Source organism: Myotis nattereri (genome assembly GCF_964212035.1).
Source record: "Myotis nattereri genome assembly, chromosome: 13".
Classification (NCBI taxonomy): Eukaryota; Metazoa; Chordata; class Mammalia; order Chiroptera; family Vespertilionidae; genus Myotis; species Myotis nattereri.
The window spans coordinates 20460046-20477099 of NC_138088.1; the positions used below are offsets into that span (position 1 = coordinate 20460046).

The 17054-nt window shown below is 55.7% G+C and overlaps 1 protein-coding gene across 1 annotated transcript; it reads left to right on the forward strand.

The window, feature by feature from the left end:
- Nucleotides 1-5710: 5710 nt before the first annotated feature.
- NEUROG3 (neurogenin 3) lies at nt 5711-6346 on the forward strand (the record flags this gene model as incomplete). Its single annotated transcript, XM_081105406.1, has 1 exon — nt 5711-6346. The coding sequence occupies one exon, from the start codon at nt 5711-5713 to the stop codon at nt 6344-6346; it is 636 nt and encodes a 211-aa protein (XP_080961532.1).
- Nucleotides 6347-17054: the final 10708 nt, after the last annotated feature.

A 17054-nucleotide genomic window follows, 5' to 3' on the forward strand; every position in this document is an offset into this window, starting at 1 on the left:
TGGGAGTCGCAGGGCCCAGAGGTTACCTGTGCACCAAGAGTTGAAAGATGGAGGGACAGAGGTGGCTTCTTACACCCCTCGGTGCCTGTCTTTGCCCATTGCCACTGCCCCCCAGCACCTCAGCTGTTAGTGACAGACCCATGGGCCAGAAGCTCAGCTCTGGGAATAGATGAAGGGGGGAGGAGTGACATTCTGTGTTCCCCTCACTCACAGCCCAAGGCCCACTGGTATCCAAGACTTCCAAATTTTGCAGAAAGAACTTGAAAATTACAATGTATTTCCTCCACAGCCTTTTCCTTTAGTGGATGGGAAACAGAGAGAGGCCCCGGTGAAATAATTTGCTCAAGGACGCACAGCTGTGGCAGCAGAATCAGGCCCACTATCCCCCTTTACTTGCTGTTAGCCAAGCCCAGACCAGGAGCTTGCATCTGAGCCTCCAAGGAGATAAGCAGGAGGAGAACTGTGCCAAAGAAACTCACTCCCTGTACTAAGTCCGCTTCTGGGAGTCCCAGGAGGAACTAGGCGTCTTCGCCAAGGAAGAGAGTTTAGAAGCCCAGAGGTCAAGCAAGAGCTAGAGGGCAGGCAGTGCCCGCTCAGCCGGTCCAGAACGTCTGGCCCTCTCCACTCCTTTCAGGGGCCCCATTCCCGCCACCTTTGGATCCTCACTCTGCGTGCACAGCCATGCGCTTTCCCGGTGCCACGCGCGCCACGCGCCGAAAGGCATGCGCAAAGTTGGAGGCGGCTGAAGGCGGCCTCTCCACCACCGTCTGTTTCCCCAGCCTGAGCGCGCACAGCCGGGCATATGGACATTTCGCGCTCCGCATCTGTGTCATCAGCCGCACTTTCTGTGTGTGTATGTGTGTGTGTGACGCTGGCGCTGGGAACAAACGTGCATCTGTTAAATTCGACAATAAAGTCCTACAGCAAAGCTGCCAAGATTGGGGCAGCGGGCGGGGGCGGAAAGCCGAGGGGGTGGGAGAGAGCTGGGGTCTCAAAAGGCGACGCCAAAGTGCCTGGCCCAGGTATTATGTCGGGAGAAGGTGAGGAGAGCAGCTGCTCCTTCTCGCGGGCGTGTATGGGAGCAAGGGTGCCTGTGTCCCTGTGAAGAGTACACACCGATCTGCTCAACATATGTCGCCACAAATCACTGTATCTCTCCCTCCTCCCCCCACTCCCTCCTGACAGAGGGCAGAGCAGAAAGAGGCGCTGAGAAGAGGCGCCGCTTCAACAGGTGTCTTGGTGCGCCATGCACCTTTTCACGCATTCACTGTCTGCATCGGCGGCGGGGACAATGTGGACACTTTGTTTCCAGGCGCAGTGCGCCAGCTTCGGACGCAGGGGGGGAGGCGGCCCTGGGCAGGGAGGGGGGTCTGGAAATAAAGACCTCAGGCGCTCCTGGGGTCCCGGGCCCTCTCCTCTCTTTGTTGGAGAACTCCCTGGGCCAGAGCTTCCTTGTGCGCCCTTGGGGGTGGCATATGGCGCCCTCTCACCTACCCAAGAAAGAGAACCAGCCACCCACTCAAGAGCGCACCAGGTCCCTGAGCCTGGGGAGGGGGAGTCTCTGAGGGAAAGGCTCTTTCCCAAAGTGAATGAGGAGCCGGCCTTATCTCTCCCCACCCCACCTGCGCGTCCCCTCAGCTGGCGCAGCAGGCAGCAGCCGTTGGGTGGGGAGCAGCGGCCGGCAGCACCAGCCTGCGGAAGCGCCCCAGCTCCCGGCAGATGAAATATGGGGCTGGTGAGCCCCTGGAGACCATATGTTTTCAATAAAAGAAGACAAATAGGACCGAGATAGGCCTTGCAGCCAACCTGTTATAAATGGGTGGCAATTGGGCCAATGTACACGGCCCCCGGGGGGAGGCCCGCTCGGTGCCAAATGCGTGTGTCAGCTTCTGGGACAGGTGTGCCCAGGGGCCAGGGGCCAGGTCTCCCCCCTCTGGGTTTATCACAGCAAAGGTAATATTGTGCTAAGTATGAGTAAACAGTCATTGTGAAAACCAGGGAGAGTTTATCAGAGGCGAACTAGTTGGGGGGTGGCTTAACAATAAAGTTGCCCGCCTTGGGAGCAGGTGACGGCTGGCTGCGGGACTCCCGTGGTAGATGTTTTCCAAAGCACTCCACTTTACAATCTCTTGTAATTATTTATTAAACGAAATCTATTTATTATTATTTTAGCAAACACTGGAGACAGGTGGGGCTTTCTTTTCGTCGTCCCCTTTTGTTTGAAGGGCTGTTTGAAGTGGCCAGTCTCGGCCCGGGCAGCTCGCTCGCCAGATTTTTGTCTTCTGCTCTTTCAGTGCCGAGCGAAGGCGAGAGAAAGAAGCCCCCTCCTCTGTCAAGCCATTAGCTATTCAGCCTCCTGTGGCCCCCCCTCCCTCCCACTCCTTTCTCCAGGAGCCCCCAGGCACTGCTAAGATTCCCCCTGCAGATAGGAAGGCAAAAGGGGGGACCACTGCCTTCCTTCTTTTCCAAGCTGCCCACTGTCTCTAGGCGTCAGGCTGTCGCCTCTCTCCTGGGGCCCCTCAGCCTCAGGCAAGCCCGGACCTCAAAGAGTCGGCGGGCACGGGGGTCCAGGGGGCACCAGAGGTGGTCGCTGGCCGGGGTCTTCGGGAACAGGCTCCGCTCCCCCGCTGGAAGAGCTGGCGCACAAATACCGCCAGCGCGCACTGAGTTGTCACGGACTGCGCCCCAGCCGGCAAAAGCACAGGAATTAACTTTGGGGAGGGGTCTGTGCTTCCTCTGTGGCAGAAAGGGAGGGCGTAAATCCTCAATGTCTAATCCCCTAGGACTCCTCAACCTCCGGCCTCGCCCTCCTGGCCAGAAGAAGGGAAGCGGAGAGTTCTCCCCGCTGCAAGATGACAGCTGCCCCGGCGCTGCGCGCTCCTCACCTTGTTTTTTGCGCAAAGCTGGGAAGTGGCGGCGGCCTGGAAGCCGTGGAGAACCTTGAGTGGAAGGGGCTCTGGGGAGGCTAGATAAGGATTCCAGGCCGGCCCTAGAACTCCTCCCCACAAGAGTGTTCCCCAGAATCTCTCCCGGTGCCGGCAGCTCGCCGGAGGCTGTCTCCAGCACCCAGTAGCCGCTGGAGGCAAGAGGGAGCCGAGGCGAGCCCCACCTTTGCCTCCATCTGAGAGCCACCACTACATGAAGTCCGGGTTGTGGGCTGCTCCCCAGGCCTCCAGGGACACGGAGAGGTGCTTCCATCCCTATGGCCCGGGTTCCCTCCACCGAATGGGGCTGGGTCCCAGAGAGCTAGGAAAGCCGTCCTTTGGGTTTCCTCTCTCTGTTTCTGGTTTGCAGGATGGAAATCAAGCAAGGCTGGGGTATGGGTCAGGAGAGTAAAGAGATGGAACAGGAGGGGGCACTGGCTCCCCTTGGCACTCGGAGATGGGGCCACTACCCCTTTTGTATTCTGGCCCTGTAGTAACTCACAGACCCACGAATTCTCCTACTTCCTACATGTTGGGATGTCTGATTTGAAAGGCTATTTTCCCCCAGTCGAGGAGAGGCAGCAGGTGCAAGGGAGAATCTGGGACGAGGAGTCTTAGGACCTGCGTTCTGTGGCTCTGCTAGAAATTCCTCTGTGACCTTGGTTGACTCACTTCTCCTTCCTGGGCCTTAATTTTTCCATCTGTAAAATGGATCTCAGGTTCTCGTTCTTATTACTGGAAGGCAATTTGGAGCAAGCTCTGACCTAAAGGGAAACAGCAGAATCTCCATGGGGTCCCTGAGCCTGACCCCCCGCTACACCTCCCTCCCAGACAGCGCGGGAAGGAGCCTGCGCGCACAGCGCAGCAGCTGGGACCCAGGCCAGCGCCCCCATCCGCATACCGTCCTGCAGTCCCCCTCCCTGGCGCCCCAGCAGATCAGCCTCTCTCTGCCTGGGAGGCAACCCCCAGCCGCCCGTGCGCGTGCCAGAGGCCCTCACCGGGGCAGATGCACAAACTTACCTCTTCCCTCACCCATCCCCCCAGTTCCCCGACCGGTCCTGCTCCCCTCCGCCATCTTCTGGGAGGCTCAGGGTCCCTGGAGCTGCTAGAACGTGACGCCTCCGTCGCCAGCAGAGGCTTAACCCGAGACCCAGCGTCCCCAGCCTCCGCCCCGGGCACCCGGGCACCTCGCGGTCAGCAGAGAGGAGCGGAAGCCGCGACCCCTCACCCGGAGTGACCGGAAGCAGAAGACCACGGGGTGTCCGAGGCGGGACAAAGGGGAGGGGCGGGGAACAAGGGAGGGATGATGCGTTCAGACTCGCTTGAGAGAGATTTCCAGGAGGCGAGGGTCCCAGCCCTGTGCTCACCGCCTGGCCCCGGCCTGCGTGGGCGGCAGAAGCTGGACCAGGGGCCCGGCCCTGCGCGCCAGTGACGGGCAGGAGGCCTGAGTGCAGAGCGTGGCCCGCTGCCCTGAGCACCAGCTCTCCTCCGCGTCTCACACCGGGGCTGCTGTGAGCTCCTGGCCTCTCCCCACCCTTCGCACCGAGCTCTGCCCTCAGGCCCTGGGCCGAAAGCTGGGGCGCTGCCCGCGATTGGTGGCCGTAGGACGTCCTCTGGGGTGGGGTGGGGTCCCCCATAGCCACCTCTGCCCCTGAGATGCCATCCACATGTCCTAGATTTAGGATGGGAGTCGGGGAGAGGAGAGGCGTCTGAGAAGTTTGGGGCGTCTAAGAAGTTTGGGACACCCCCAGGCAAAAGTCCCCAAGTGGCAGGGACACCCGCCTGGGTAGCTGCCGGGTCCCCTCCCGGAGTGAAGAGGGGCGGTGAGGCCTGGCCCGCAGAGCAGGGGGCAGGGTGGCACGGGAGTCAGGGGACACTTGTCCACGCCGGGCGCCCGGGCATCTGGCTCCCGTTCCACCTCCTGCCCTGAGGTTTGGGGCAAGCGGGCCCTTTCTGCGGCCGTTTTCCCGCGGGTCACACACGAGATTCGCCCACCCTGAGCTCCGCAAAGCCCCTCCAGGGACCAGGAGCGGCTCTGGACAGGGGCCAGGAAAGAGGATCCTAGGGAGGCGTCTGGGGCGCAGCCGGGAGCCAGATGAGGCTCGTCCCGCCGGGTGGGGCTCTTTGAGGATCCGAGAGTTGCTGGGACCGAGCCGGCGGGGAGAAAGCAAACAGAGTCTCGCTCCCCTCCCCCCTCCCCCGCCCCCTACTCCCCAACCCCCCCCCCCCCTCCAGCCTTTGTCCGGAATCCAGCTGTGCCCCGCGGGGGAGGAGCGGGCTCGCGTGGCGGCCCGGGGTCGCCGCCCTGATTGGCCGGCGGCGCGGGCAGCGGCGGGGCAGGCACGCTCCTGGCCGCGGCCGAGCAGATAAAGCGCGCCCAGGGGCACACGCCTCGCGGCTCCGGACACCCGCCCGGGCAGGCGCGCCCCAAGAGCAGAGGCCGGGGCCACGGGCGCTTCCCTCCTTAGGGCTGGGGGACTCCCGGGCGGCGGCTCAGCAGCTCCGCTGAACTTGGCGTTTGCAAGGCCGGCTCAGCTCCTGCCGCTTGAAGCCCGCCGCTCCCAGCCTTTTGCACATGAGACCAAGGTAACACCTGGTAACTCTGCGCATTCGAAGGGGAACGGGTTCTCTGATCAGGTGGGGGTGGCTCTTTCTCGTGCCCCCCCCCCCCGCCACACACACACACACACACACACACACACACACACACACGTGGCCCGGGATGGGAAGCTGCCTGCCCCTGGGGGTCCGACCACGCTTACCCGTCCTTCTTCCCCTGCCGCAGGATGGCGCCTCAGCCCTCGGGTGCGCCGGCTGTCCAAGTGACCCCCGACACGGAGCCGCCCTTCCCGGTCGCCTCGAGCGCGCAAGAGCCCTGCATCGTGTCCGCTCCGCCCAGCCCCACTCGCGTGTCAGGGGACCCCGTCGAGGCCGAAGGGAGCGGCTGCCGAGGGGCCGCCAGGAAGCTCCGGGCGCGGCGTGGAGGACGCAGCCGGCCCAAGAGCGAGCTGGCGCTGAGCAAGCAGCGGCGGAGCCGACGCAAGAAGGCCAACGACCGCGAGCGCAATCGGATGCACAACCTCAATTCGGCCCTGGACGCGCTGCGCGGGGTCCTGCCCACCTTTCCCGACGACGCGAAGCTCACCAAGATCGAGACGCTGCGCTTCGCGCACAACTACATCTGGGCGCTGACGCAGACGCTGCGCCTAGCGGACCACAGCCTGTACGGTCTGGAGCCTCCCTGCGAGGAGCTGGGCAGCCCGGACGGCGGCTCCCGGGGAGACTGGGGCTCCCTCTACTCCCCGGTCTCCCAGGCGGGCAGCCTGAGCCCCGCCGCCTCGCTGGAGGAGCGCCCCGGGCTGCAGGCGCCGGCCTCCCCTGCCTGCCTGCCGGGCGCCCTGGCCTTTGCAGACTTTCTCTGATGGCCTGCCGGCCGCCGGGCGGTGGGTGCTGGGGGCGAGGGCGGAGGTGGAGGAGGTGGCGGCGGCCCTCGCGCGGACTTGCTCCTCCTGCCGCTGGTGGGCCTAGACGTCCGCGGGTGGCCGGCCAGTTCAGTCCCGCGTCCTCAGCGCCGCGCCAACCGAGACATCCTGCCGCTGCCTGCGCAAGTGGGCGGTACCGGCCGCGCGTTTCAGGCCCCCTCCCTGCCGTCACCCCAAAATCTCGTGCAAAAAAAAAAAGCTGAGAATGGTAGCACTACACAGGGGAAACGCGCCCCCACCCCGTCTCCTGCCACCCTCCCCTCACTCTGTCTGTCAGACCGACGACTCTCTCTCACGCTCCTCCCCGACGCGGTTTCATCCAGCCTCTGGTCTCTGCTCCCCTCCTCTCTCCCTAGCCAGTCCCGGGTGTCCGGCCGCCCCCTCTGCCTTAATCCAGGAAGGCGACCCTCTGCCTTCTCCGCGTGCACTTTTCTGAGCCATTGCCCTGGGGGCTGGAGCCCCGACTGAGAACTGGTCTCACATTCCCCCTGGGGAGCGCCCCCCCCCCAACTCCTCCTCCCTGCGACCCAGAGAGCCCGTGCCTTTAGAAAAAATCAGTTTGTAAATTATATGATGTCTTTTGAGAGGACTTTTGGTAAATTATATGCCCTCCCCCCCCCCCTGTTTTTTGTATTTATTGATGAGATTTCAAAAAAACAACAACAGGAAAAGTCTATATTTTGTCCATAAGATTGTTTAGGGTCTGGGGAATGAGACTTTTGAGCCAATAAATAAAAAAGGGGAACCTATAGGAGCCTGAGCCCTGTGTCTGGGTTGTGCAGAGGGGAAAACTGCCGCCTCTGCGGTGGGGGTGGGGGTGCCTCTGTCCAAAGGGCGGGAGGAGACTTCAGACAAGCCTCCAAGCGGGCTACTCACTGGGCTTGCTGGCCCTTTCCCCTAGCTGCTAGCCTGAATGCGGTTACCTCTGGGGGAAGAGGGAATAATAAACAGTCCCGCCACAGAATCGGAGCTCTCAGAAACGCTACTGGCGGGCCTGGCATCCCAGGAATTTTCCGAATCGTCTTAGAGTTCTAGCGCATCTTCTGGGCCATTTTACACGCCACTAGCTGGGGTGGCGCGCAGGGACTCGTGGGTCTGAGCAGCAGGGAGTAGGGAAGGTGGGAGGTCGCGCTGGACTTTCTGGCACCCCGGACTCCTAGCAGCCTTGACTGCAAACTTACCAAGAAATGGCTCAAGGTTTCCAGCCACTGGTACTTGAGTCCCCCCAAGGTAGGTAGGATTGGTGCACGGTGGTGACTGAAACTTGCCCTCGAAGTGCTACTGGAACCCCACCACCTGGCTTCCCGGGCCCCCAAGATCTCCGGGAAGCAGATAAGAGCTCTAAGAATTCGAGGAATATGCCTGGCACACAAGAACAGGAGGATGGAGGGCTGGCACCCCACCCTGCGTGTAGAACCCAGAGACTGCCTTTGGGTTGGCCCTAGGTGCCTAGGGAAGGAACTGGCCAGCCTCGGGCGGGCAAAGAGAGGGCAGAGGCCGGGACCTGGTGGGTTGCTTTCCATCCTGTTAGAGCGCAAAGGTGGTGGCTTTGCAGGGGTTAATGCCTCTTGCATCTGCTTCTCCTCTGCATCCCCATTTCACACTGAGCTTTTCCTCTCTCCTCTAGGCTTAGGCCCCTAAAGGCAGCTCGCAGGAGATATGCCTCCGTGACTGGGACTGGATTTGAGGGCGCAAAAGGGGACCTGGCAAACAAACTAATAAACGAAGGTGTTTTGTTTCATGGCTTTAATCTGGGAGGAGATTAATGGGTTATTGGTGACCTCTGCATCTGCCAACTTTCCACCTGGGGCACCAAGGGGGAGGGGAGCAGGTGTCTGCAGCTCCAGTTGCACGGACCCAAGCCAGTGCCGGTTACTGGCTGGGCATTTGGGGGAGGGGTGTGGACAGACCTAAAAAGCAGGAAGGTCTATCTCTGTCCTCCTGGGACAGTAGCAAGTATGTTGACAAAAGAATTCAAGGCCCCAAATATTGCTACTGGGGGGCGGCAGGAGGCACAGCGGGACTGTCACCTGGGCTGGGCTGGGAGGTTGGCCCGGGAAAGTGACATTTGGGCCAGGGCTAAGGGTTAGGAGAGGATGTCCTCAAGCTGGAAGACCACTGAAAGGTTGTGGGAAGTGGGGCTCAAATAGGCAAACGACCCCCAAAGCTGGAAGAGTGTCTGTTGGCGCTGTGCTCCGGCTGGAGGCAGCCACTGCCTGATCCTCTCCTCTTTTTGAGGGGGCTCATTCAGGAGCTGTTCGTCACCCACTGCACACAGACTGGTCCTCCCACCAATGAGTATTTTAAAAATTACGGTTTAGCCCAGTTTAGGCGGTATGGCTCAGTGGCTGAGCGTGGACCCATTAACCAAGAGGTTACCGGTTCCCTTCCATGCCCATGTTGTGGGCTCAATACCCAGTAGGGGGCGTGCAGAGGGCAGGTGACCAATGATGTTTCTCTCTCATTGGTGTTTCTATCTCTATCCCTCTCCCTTCTTCTCTCTCTAGAAATCAATAAAAACATATTTTAAAAAATAAAAATTAGAGTTTAACCAACTCCACCACTGGGCTGCCACCTTGGGTGGGTGGCAGATTTGCTCCTGGAGCTGTCAGCTCTACTCTCAGAGTCAGGAGGAGGTGGGAGGAAGGTTTGGGGCTTGGTTGAATCGCTGCAGAGTTTGGGCTCTCTGCCCAGGAGAGCGCTATCAATCGCTGGAGGTAGTGAACTTCCTCCAGAGGCTCCCTAAGCTAAGAGCCCTTCCTCTCTCGGGGCTCGGAAACCTTTCCGAGAGTCACTCACAGAAACAGCCCAGCATTACAACTGCGCTGCCCACTCCAGGCATTCGTCCTTTAGGCTTTTAAAAGCAGGCTGCTCGCGCCTCCGCTGCGGCCGCACTGGTACGGCTGCGGAGCCCCCTGCCATCTGAGGTGGTCGCCTGCGCCCCAGCTCCCTGGAACCCGGACAGGGTCTCAAGCGGGGGCAGGACAGACGCTGGGCTGGAACATGCTCTCCCCTCTTCTGCCTTTGTCTGAGCCCAAGCCTGGCTTCCAGAACAACAGCAATGAATCTTGCACCATCCCCCATCCCACCCACAACCACACCGCCTCCCCGTCCGCACACACAGCAGGTAGATTTATGGCGCCCTGCCCCCATCCCACCCCACCCCCAAACCGCCCTCCGCAGGAGGACAAAGCGACCGGGGGCCATTGGAATGCTAATGTCTGGGAGCCAGGCCGCGGGGCTGGCACAAAGGCAGGCGGGGCCCCAGGCGCACGCGACCCCACAGGCCCCTCCTCTCCCCTACGGGCCACTCTGCCCGGCTTTGTGACCTTGGACAAGTCTTTGAGTCTCAGCTAATTCACTTGAGAAGTTCCCTAATACCTTTTCCCTGGATTTCTGGGCACCTAAGAAAAGGCCGTGCTGGCTGGGTTCTGAGTTACAGTCCCCCAGACCTGGAGGCATGGAAAAGACCCTTCAGAACCTGGTACTGGGGAGTGTACGGGGAGGGTGTGGGGACATGCGGCTGAGTTGTGGCATAGGTATATTATAACTACATTTTCACATTCATGTAATTCATATTCTCTGCTGTCTCCCCCCCCCGCCCCCCTTTTAAACATATCTGCAGACAGTGCTCAATAAAGCAGCGGACACTCGCTAACTTTACCTGTCAGCTATGCCTGCAAGGGGCCAAGAGGAGGCAGTGGGAGGCTTGAGGCTGGACACTTCGTCTCTCAGGTACCCTCTCGGGGCAAGGCAGGTGGCCACACGCAGGGAAACAGAGACCCACCGTCTCGGAAGTAGGTGACTTTCCCAAGGCCTTCAATCACCCGGTGAGTCACTGAAGCAAAGCTGGGACTGTGAGCCTGGCTCTGAGCTAGCAGCTTAGAGCTCTCTGAACCAAGGCAATCGTAGTTTGTGCTTGTCCTTGGGCTCCCTTGCTCTTTGGCTGAACCCCACCTCCAACCCCGACCCCTGGAGAGGTTCCAGGCTCCTGTCTGTCTCTTCTGCTTCTGCGACTCGAGGGGCCAAGTCCGCGGAGAGGGTGCCTTCCGAGCTAACCCGGCCAGCACCGGCTCCTGACAGACTGCTGTGCGCCACTGACCATGGTGCTGAAATAACCGCGCTGGTTCAGAGGCAGCAACGTGCCTGGGAACGTAAGGTTCTCTATACAGAAAACCACCTATCAACCCCCTTTAATCGCGTTTTTCAGGCTAGAGTCCCTAGAGGGCCCCGGGTGGACATGCAGACCCAGAAGGCTGGCAGGCTTCCTTGGTGTGGTGAAGAAAGCGTGGACTCTGTTACTACTAACTGACGGTGTGACCTCAGCAATGCATTTTTCTCTCTGGCTTTTAATTAAATCCCTTTGCCTAAGACCCATTTCCCTTACCTGTAAAGTTGGGACAATAAGAAGTAGCTACTAATTGAGCCGGTTAAGTATGTTTGTTTTTAGTGCTATGCTACCATAAATGGTAATTAGTATTATCTTCATTTGTCTCAAATTCTTCTCATTCCCCCAGGTTTCTGTTTTGGGGGGAGGAAGGAGTACTTCTGTATGGATTTGAGTTTCTTATGTTCCCCTGTGCAGTGCAAACTGGCACAAAGGCAAGGCCACCCACCCCTTCCTGGTGACCCTCCCTAGTTTAGATCTACCCTTCCTGAGTCCCAGGACTATATGTTCAGATGTCCCTTGGACACCCCAAATGGCCGTGTCCAAAATGGAATTCCTCACCCCTAACCCCAAACTAATACCGCCTCCTGTTACTGATCTCACTAGGTAGCATCACCTCGTCACCCATACTAGGAATCTGGGGCTCTTCTTGGCTTTCCTCTCTCACTACCCAAATCCAAGAAATCCTTAAGTCCTGCTGATTTGTCCTTCTCTCAATTTCTTGAAGGTCACCTCTCCTTTACCTCCTCATTACCACTGGCCTAGTTCAGGCTCTTACCCTCACATGGAGAGACCACCTAGCTGATCTCCATACCTCTAATCTCCACACTGTCCACGGCACCCTCCATGCTGCAGCCAGAGTTCCCATCGAGCATGCAAATATGGCATTGTCCCTCTCCTGTTTAAGATCCTCAAGTCGTTTCCAATCATTCCTGGGACAAAGCCCACGTTCCAATAGGAATATATGAGCTGGGAAGCGATATTAATCTGGGTTCAATTCCCAGTTGGTTCGCTGTCAGTACAACCATCAACAAGTTCCTTAACCTTTCTCTCATTGTCATCATTTGTAAAGTGGAGGTAACAACATTACCATTTCAGGTTTAGGTTGGAGTAAAGCCAGGCTGCTGTAACAGCCTCACCAATAATTCAACCTGAGGCGAGCCTTCCAGGTGGGTGGTAGCTCTGCTCCAGGACGTCATTCGGGGTCCTTGTCATCCACATGGTTGAGGCTGCTTTGCCCTGGGTCCCAGCCAGTGGGGAGGGGAAATGGAGGAGCCCCACCCACAGTGTAAAAGTTTAGACTAAGAAGTTGCACATTTTGCCTCTGCTCACATTTCACAGGAAGAACATGATCACTGGGCCTCACCTAATGGGAAGAGGGGCCATGCTCCTCAGAAGAAGTGAAGAATGGATTCTGGTGGGTAAAGAGCAGTCTCCACCCAAGGGATGTTGTCAGGATTAAATAGGATTATACATGTTATTACCATTTGTTTCTCTAACCATAAATCACTTCTGCTTATGGCCAGCATCCTGCTATGCAATGCCTTGCTTGCCTTGACATTTACCCTCCAGAAATACTGGCCTGTTTGAATTTTTCCTCTTATGCACAGTCCGATACCCCTTCCATCATTTCCCCCTAAACTGCTCTCTCTGCCCAAATCCTCTTTCCCTCTCCAAATCTCCAATATAGACTTCACCTCTTCCCAGAAGATTTTTTGAACTCTTCCTCCCTCTTTCCTTCTGCTCTCCTAATACCCTGTGTATATGACTATCCTTGTACTTTCCAGGTATTTTGTAGTGATCTCTTTGTTCCTCTGCACCCATCATTCAAGGTCTGTGAGATCTTCCCAAAGGAAGAACTGTGTCCATCTTCATATCTTCAGTGAGTGCCTCTTCTCAACCATATGCCACATGTTTTTAGGTTTAGTTAATAATGAGTGAGTGAGTTAACTAAATGAATGAAGAACATGGCAATTATTTGTTTAGAAAATCCTACCTTCCCCAGACTGGCTACCACATAAAGGCCAATGAATATTTGTTGAATAAATGAATGATATGTAGAGAGACTCATTACCCTTTCTGCCTTGTACCTTCCTCAATACCAAAATAACCTGTCCTTGGCTGTCTATGGGCCTATTTTAGAACATGTCCATCTGACTAGGTGAGACTGATTAACACAGTGTCACTATTTCTGAGATGACTAGTAACAATGCCAATAGTCAGGTATGGGCGGCCCCTCCTGAGATAATATACTAGTATTAGAGGATGAGGGTTGGCATCTACCTTAATTCCAGCACTTCTTAATTCTGTCATTTTGAGCAAGTTACTCAGCCTCTCCAAACCTCATTTTCCCCATCTATAGAGGAGAAAACCATACACCTACCTCATAAAGTTCAAAGAGGATTTAGATGAGGTGACAGATATGTCCATATACTTCATCTCCCTGCCAGCAATTTGGAGCAGAATTCATTATAGTGCCCACCCCATTTCCATTTCATTCTTACAGATGATGGCGAGCGAAGAGGGTCTGGGCCAGGACTGACATTAACCATGGAAAGATGACAGAACTTGCCCAAGACCCAGGCCTATGAATTATGGAGACAACCTGAGACTCCTGCTATCCAAAGATCATCACCAGCTACTCGTACCTCTGTTGCAATAGTTATCTATTACTGCATGGCAAATTACAAAGCACACACACAAACTTAACTACTTAAACTAGAAACCTTCGCTATGTGGGTCAGGAATCCAGGTGTGGCTCAGCTGGGAGCCTCTGGCTCTAAGTGTCTCAGGGCTGCAGTCAGAGAGTCAGCCAGGATTGTGGTCTCACCTGACAGCTAGACTGCGGGAGAGTCCGCTTCCAACCTAACTCAGGTGGCTGCTGGTGGCACTCTACTCCTCGGGGGCCATTGCATTGACAGCCTCTGTTCCTCAGTCATTTGGGGCCAGAAGCCTTCCTCTGTTCCCTGCTATGTGGGCCTCTCCATAGGACAGCTCACAACATAGCAACCGCCTTCCTTCAGTGCAAGGAAACAAAAGGTGGGAGGACACTCAAGACAGAAGCCACAGTCTATTTGTAATCTAATTTCAAACGTGACATCCTATCCCCTCTGCCACATTGCATTTACTGGAAAGAAATGGCCAAATCACCCTAGCTGGTTTGGCTCAGTGGATAGAGTATCAGCCTGCACACTGAAGGGTTCCAGGTTCAGTTCCAGTCAAGGGCACGTACCTAGATTGCAGGCTTGATCCCTGGCCCTGGTCGGGGTGCGTGCAAGAGACAACCAATAGACCTGTCTCTCTCACATTGATATTTCTCTCTTTGTGTCTCTCCTCCTCCCTTCTACTCTCTCTAAAAATCAATGGAAAAATATCCTCTGTGAAGACTAACAAAATAAAAATAAATCAATAAATCCAGGCCACAGCCCAGGGGAAGGGACTACACAAGGGCACGAATACCAGGAGGCAGAGAGCAGGGAGGGCCAACTAAGAAGCTGCCCATCATATCAGCAGCAGAATCTTTGCTGCCTGCTTTCCACGCCCCAGAGACAAACAGACACACAGCCACACACACACACACACACACACACACACACACACACACACACCTCCCCAGGGTCTACTCTACAGGGTTCAAAAGAAGAGAGCCCAGGTGATTTGACTCCTGGGGCTAAAGCTCATGTTTCTCTGTCCCCAGTGCTGGATTTGCTTCCAAGAAAGGCCCAGGAGCGGGGACTGCCAAGTGAGCCATTGCACCTCCCCAGCTGATCTCTGACATCCACTGCTGCTTTCACAGGCCTCCCCACCCCCACTCCCAGAGGCAGAGATTTAGGATGTCTGGGGCCTGTTCCCCAGTGCCCACTGAAGGGAAATTTACTGCCTCTGGAGAACCAGGGCCTGACTTGGGGTCTTGAATGCATCTTTTTCCCCTTTGCCTCTGCTTTATTAGGTTAATCATTGCTTGAATCGGTTGCCATGGTTTGAGCAAACCCATGGCGACTCTATAATGAAGCCTGAAAGACTCGGACCCCATTTATCATCCCCAGTGTTTGGGAGGCCCAGAGCCTCATCTGCCTCCCCCAGAGTCTGGGCACCACCCTTCTGCCTGGGCCCCTGGCTCCTTTCGAACAAGGAATAAACAGGTGGTGGCTGGGAAGAGGAGAGGAGACCCACACAGGTGGAGTGAGCACTGCACTGCGCACGTGTGCACACATGCACACACGCACACGCGCGCACACACACATGCACACACGCACGCACACACAAACATACACACACACACACTCTTATATTTTCTACTCCAGGAGCCCAGACACAGACCAAACACACAGGCAGCTCTGCCAGACTTTCTCCTTTGGGAGAGTGGAGGTAAGAAATGACCTGCAGCTTAAAGGGGTCTGTGACTGTCTTAGAAATAGGGAGGCTTGTGTGTCAGCAGGTCCAGATATTGTCACACCCTTGATTCCCTGGGCATAGACTGAGCAGCATTATAATCCTGCAATGAGTAGGAGACAGATGAGGCAAGGCTCAGAAGGGAAACTGAGGCATATAGAGATTCAGCAACATGTTCAAGGTCACCTGGTGATGGGATAGCCAGGGTAGAACCCAGAATCAGTAAAATTTTTATGGAAAATGCAAAAATAGAAGAGCATCATGAATTCTCACATATCTATCACCCAGATTCAACTCAGAGCTGATTCTTTTTCCCCACCTACCCAGCCACTTCCCCCTGTACCACCTCCATAGATTATTTTGAAGCAAATCCTAGCTATCACACAGTTCCAACTATAAATCCTTCTCCAGGACCCTTTTTGCTGAGCATAAATTGCATAACAGAATGTAGCAGCTGAAGGCATTGACTCTGAAGGTGCACACTCTGGGTCCAAATCCAAGCTCTGCCCCTCCCCCGCTGTGTGACTTCAGCCAGTGGCCTAATGTCTCTGAGCCTCAGTTCCTCGACTATAAAAGGAAGCAGTGACACCTCTCTCATAGGGTAACTGTTAGGATGAGATGGAATAGCACAGGCAGCTGATTAGCACTGTGCCAGGCACAGAATAAATGGAGGCTTTTCATTGCTTCCATTGCTGTTAGCACAGAACCATGAGTAGTGACTGCAGTCTGGCACGAGGTCAGCTCTTGGCAGTCTCCTGGCACAGAGGCAAGTGCCTCGTCGTACTCTCTACCTGGCATAGTACTGAGACCTCCTGGAGGAGCTGGGGAGAAAACGAAGCTCTGCCCAACACGTGAGACTGAGAGCAGAAGAGAGGGGCAGGCACAGAAAGGGAAGCAGCCCATCTGGGTCCGGGGATCAGGGGAGGCTGAGTCCCAGGAGCTGAACAACCCAGAAAGGTTCTCGCCAGGAAATCGCCCGCACCCCCAGGATCAAAGCTCTGAGAAGTTTTCCTGGGCTCACGGCACATCCTCCTCCCAAACCTCCCTTTTACTAACAAGTAATTTTGATTGAGTTTATTACATCTAAGGACAGTCCTAGCCTTTTCTGTTATTAGCCTATGAAATCAGAATTATAATTCCCACTTTTTTTAAAGGAAGAGGTTAGGAGGGCTTTTTTAAAAATTGATTCTAGAGAGAGAGAAAGGGGGAGAGATGGATGGATAGATAGATAGATAGATAGATAGATAGATAGATAGATAGATACAGAGATAGATAGATAGATAGATAGATAGATAGATAGATAGATAGATAGATTATAGAAACATCCACCAGTTGCCTCCCGTATTCTCCCTGACAGGGGATTGAACCCACAACCAGGTATGTTCTCTGACCGGTAATCGAACCCATAACCTTTTGATGAACAAGACAAAGCTCCAACCAACCAAGCCACCGGGCCAGGGCGAGTGCGGTACTCGTAACCCTGCTGCATTGCACCGTGCAAGTGCTCTCCTCCTTTGTTAAAGTTCTGGTCACAGACATTTTCAAACATGTACAAAGTAAGAGAATAGAACACTATGTCCTCATGCACCGGCATCAGCTTCCACACCCTCAGTTCACAGCCAACCTCGTCTCGCCTCCTGTCCCCATCCACCCCGGTCCTGCACACACACTGTTATCTTTTTGTGTGGAATATTTTAAATGACCGGATATCTGTCATGAGACCTGCAAATATTCCGTGTTCATTTCTAAATGATAGGACATTTTTAAAAACACAACCACCAAGCCATTTTTATACCTAATGAAATTAACAATTCTGTAATATGAATCTATGAAGAGTCAAATGCTTCCAGTCCTCTTTTAGAAAAATGTACAAACAAACAAAACACCTCCCATCTGGGATGCTCCTCTCTCCCACCCTGAGTAAGTGAACCAGGCAGCTGGCTGGTGGCCAGAACCAAGGCCAAGACCAAGACTAGGCTAGCCCTGACCTGACTCCCTGGCTGGGTGGGACTGGCCTTGGGCAAGTCAATGCCGTCCCCTTCCTTCCCCACCAGCTCCATCCTAACGTTTGGTGACCAACCATTCTGG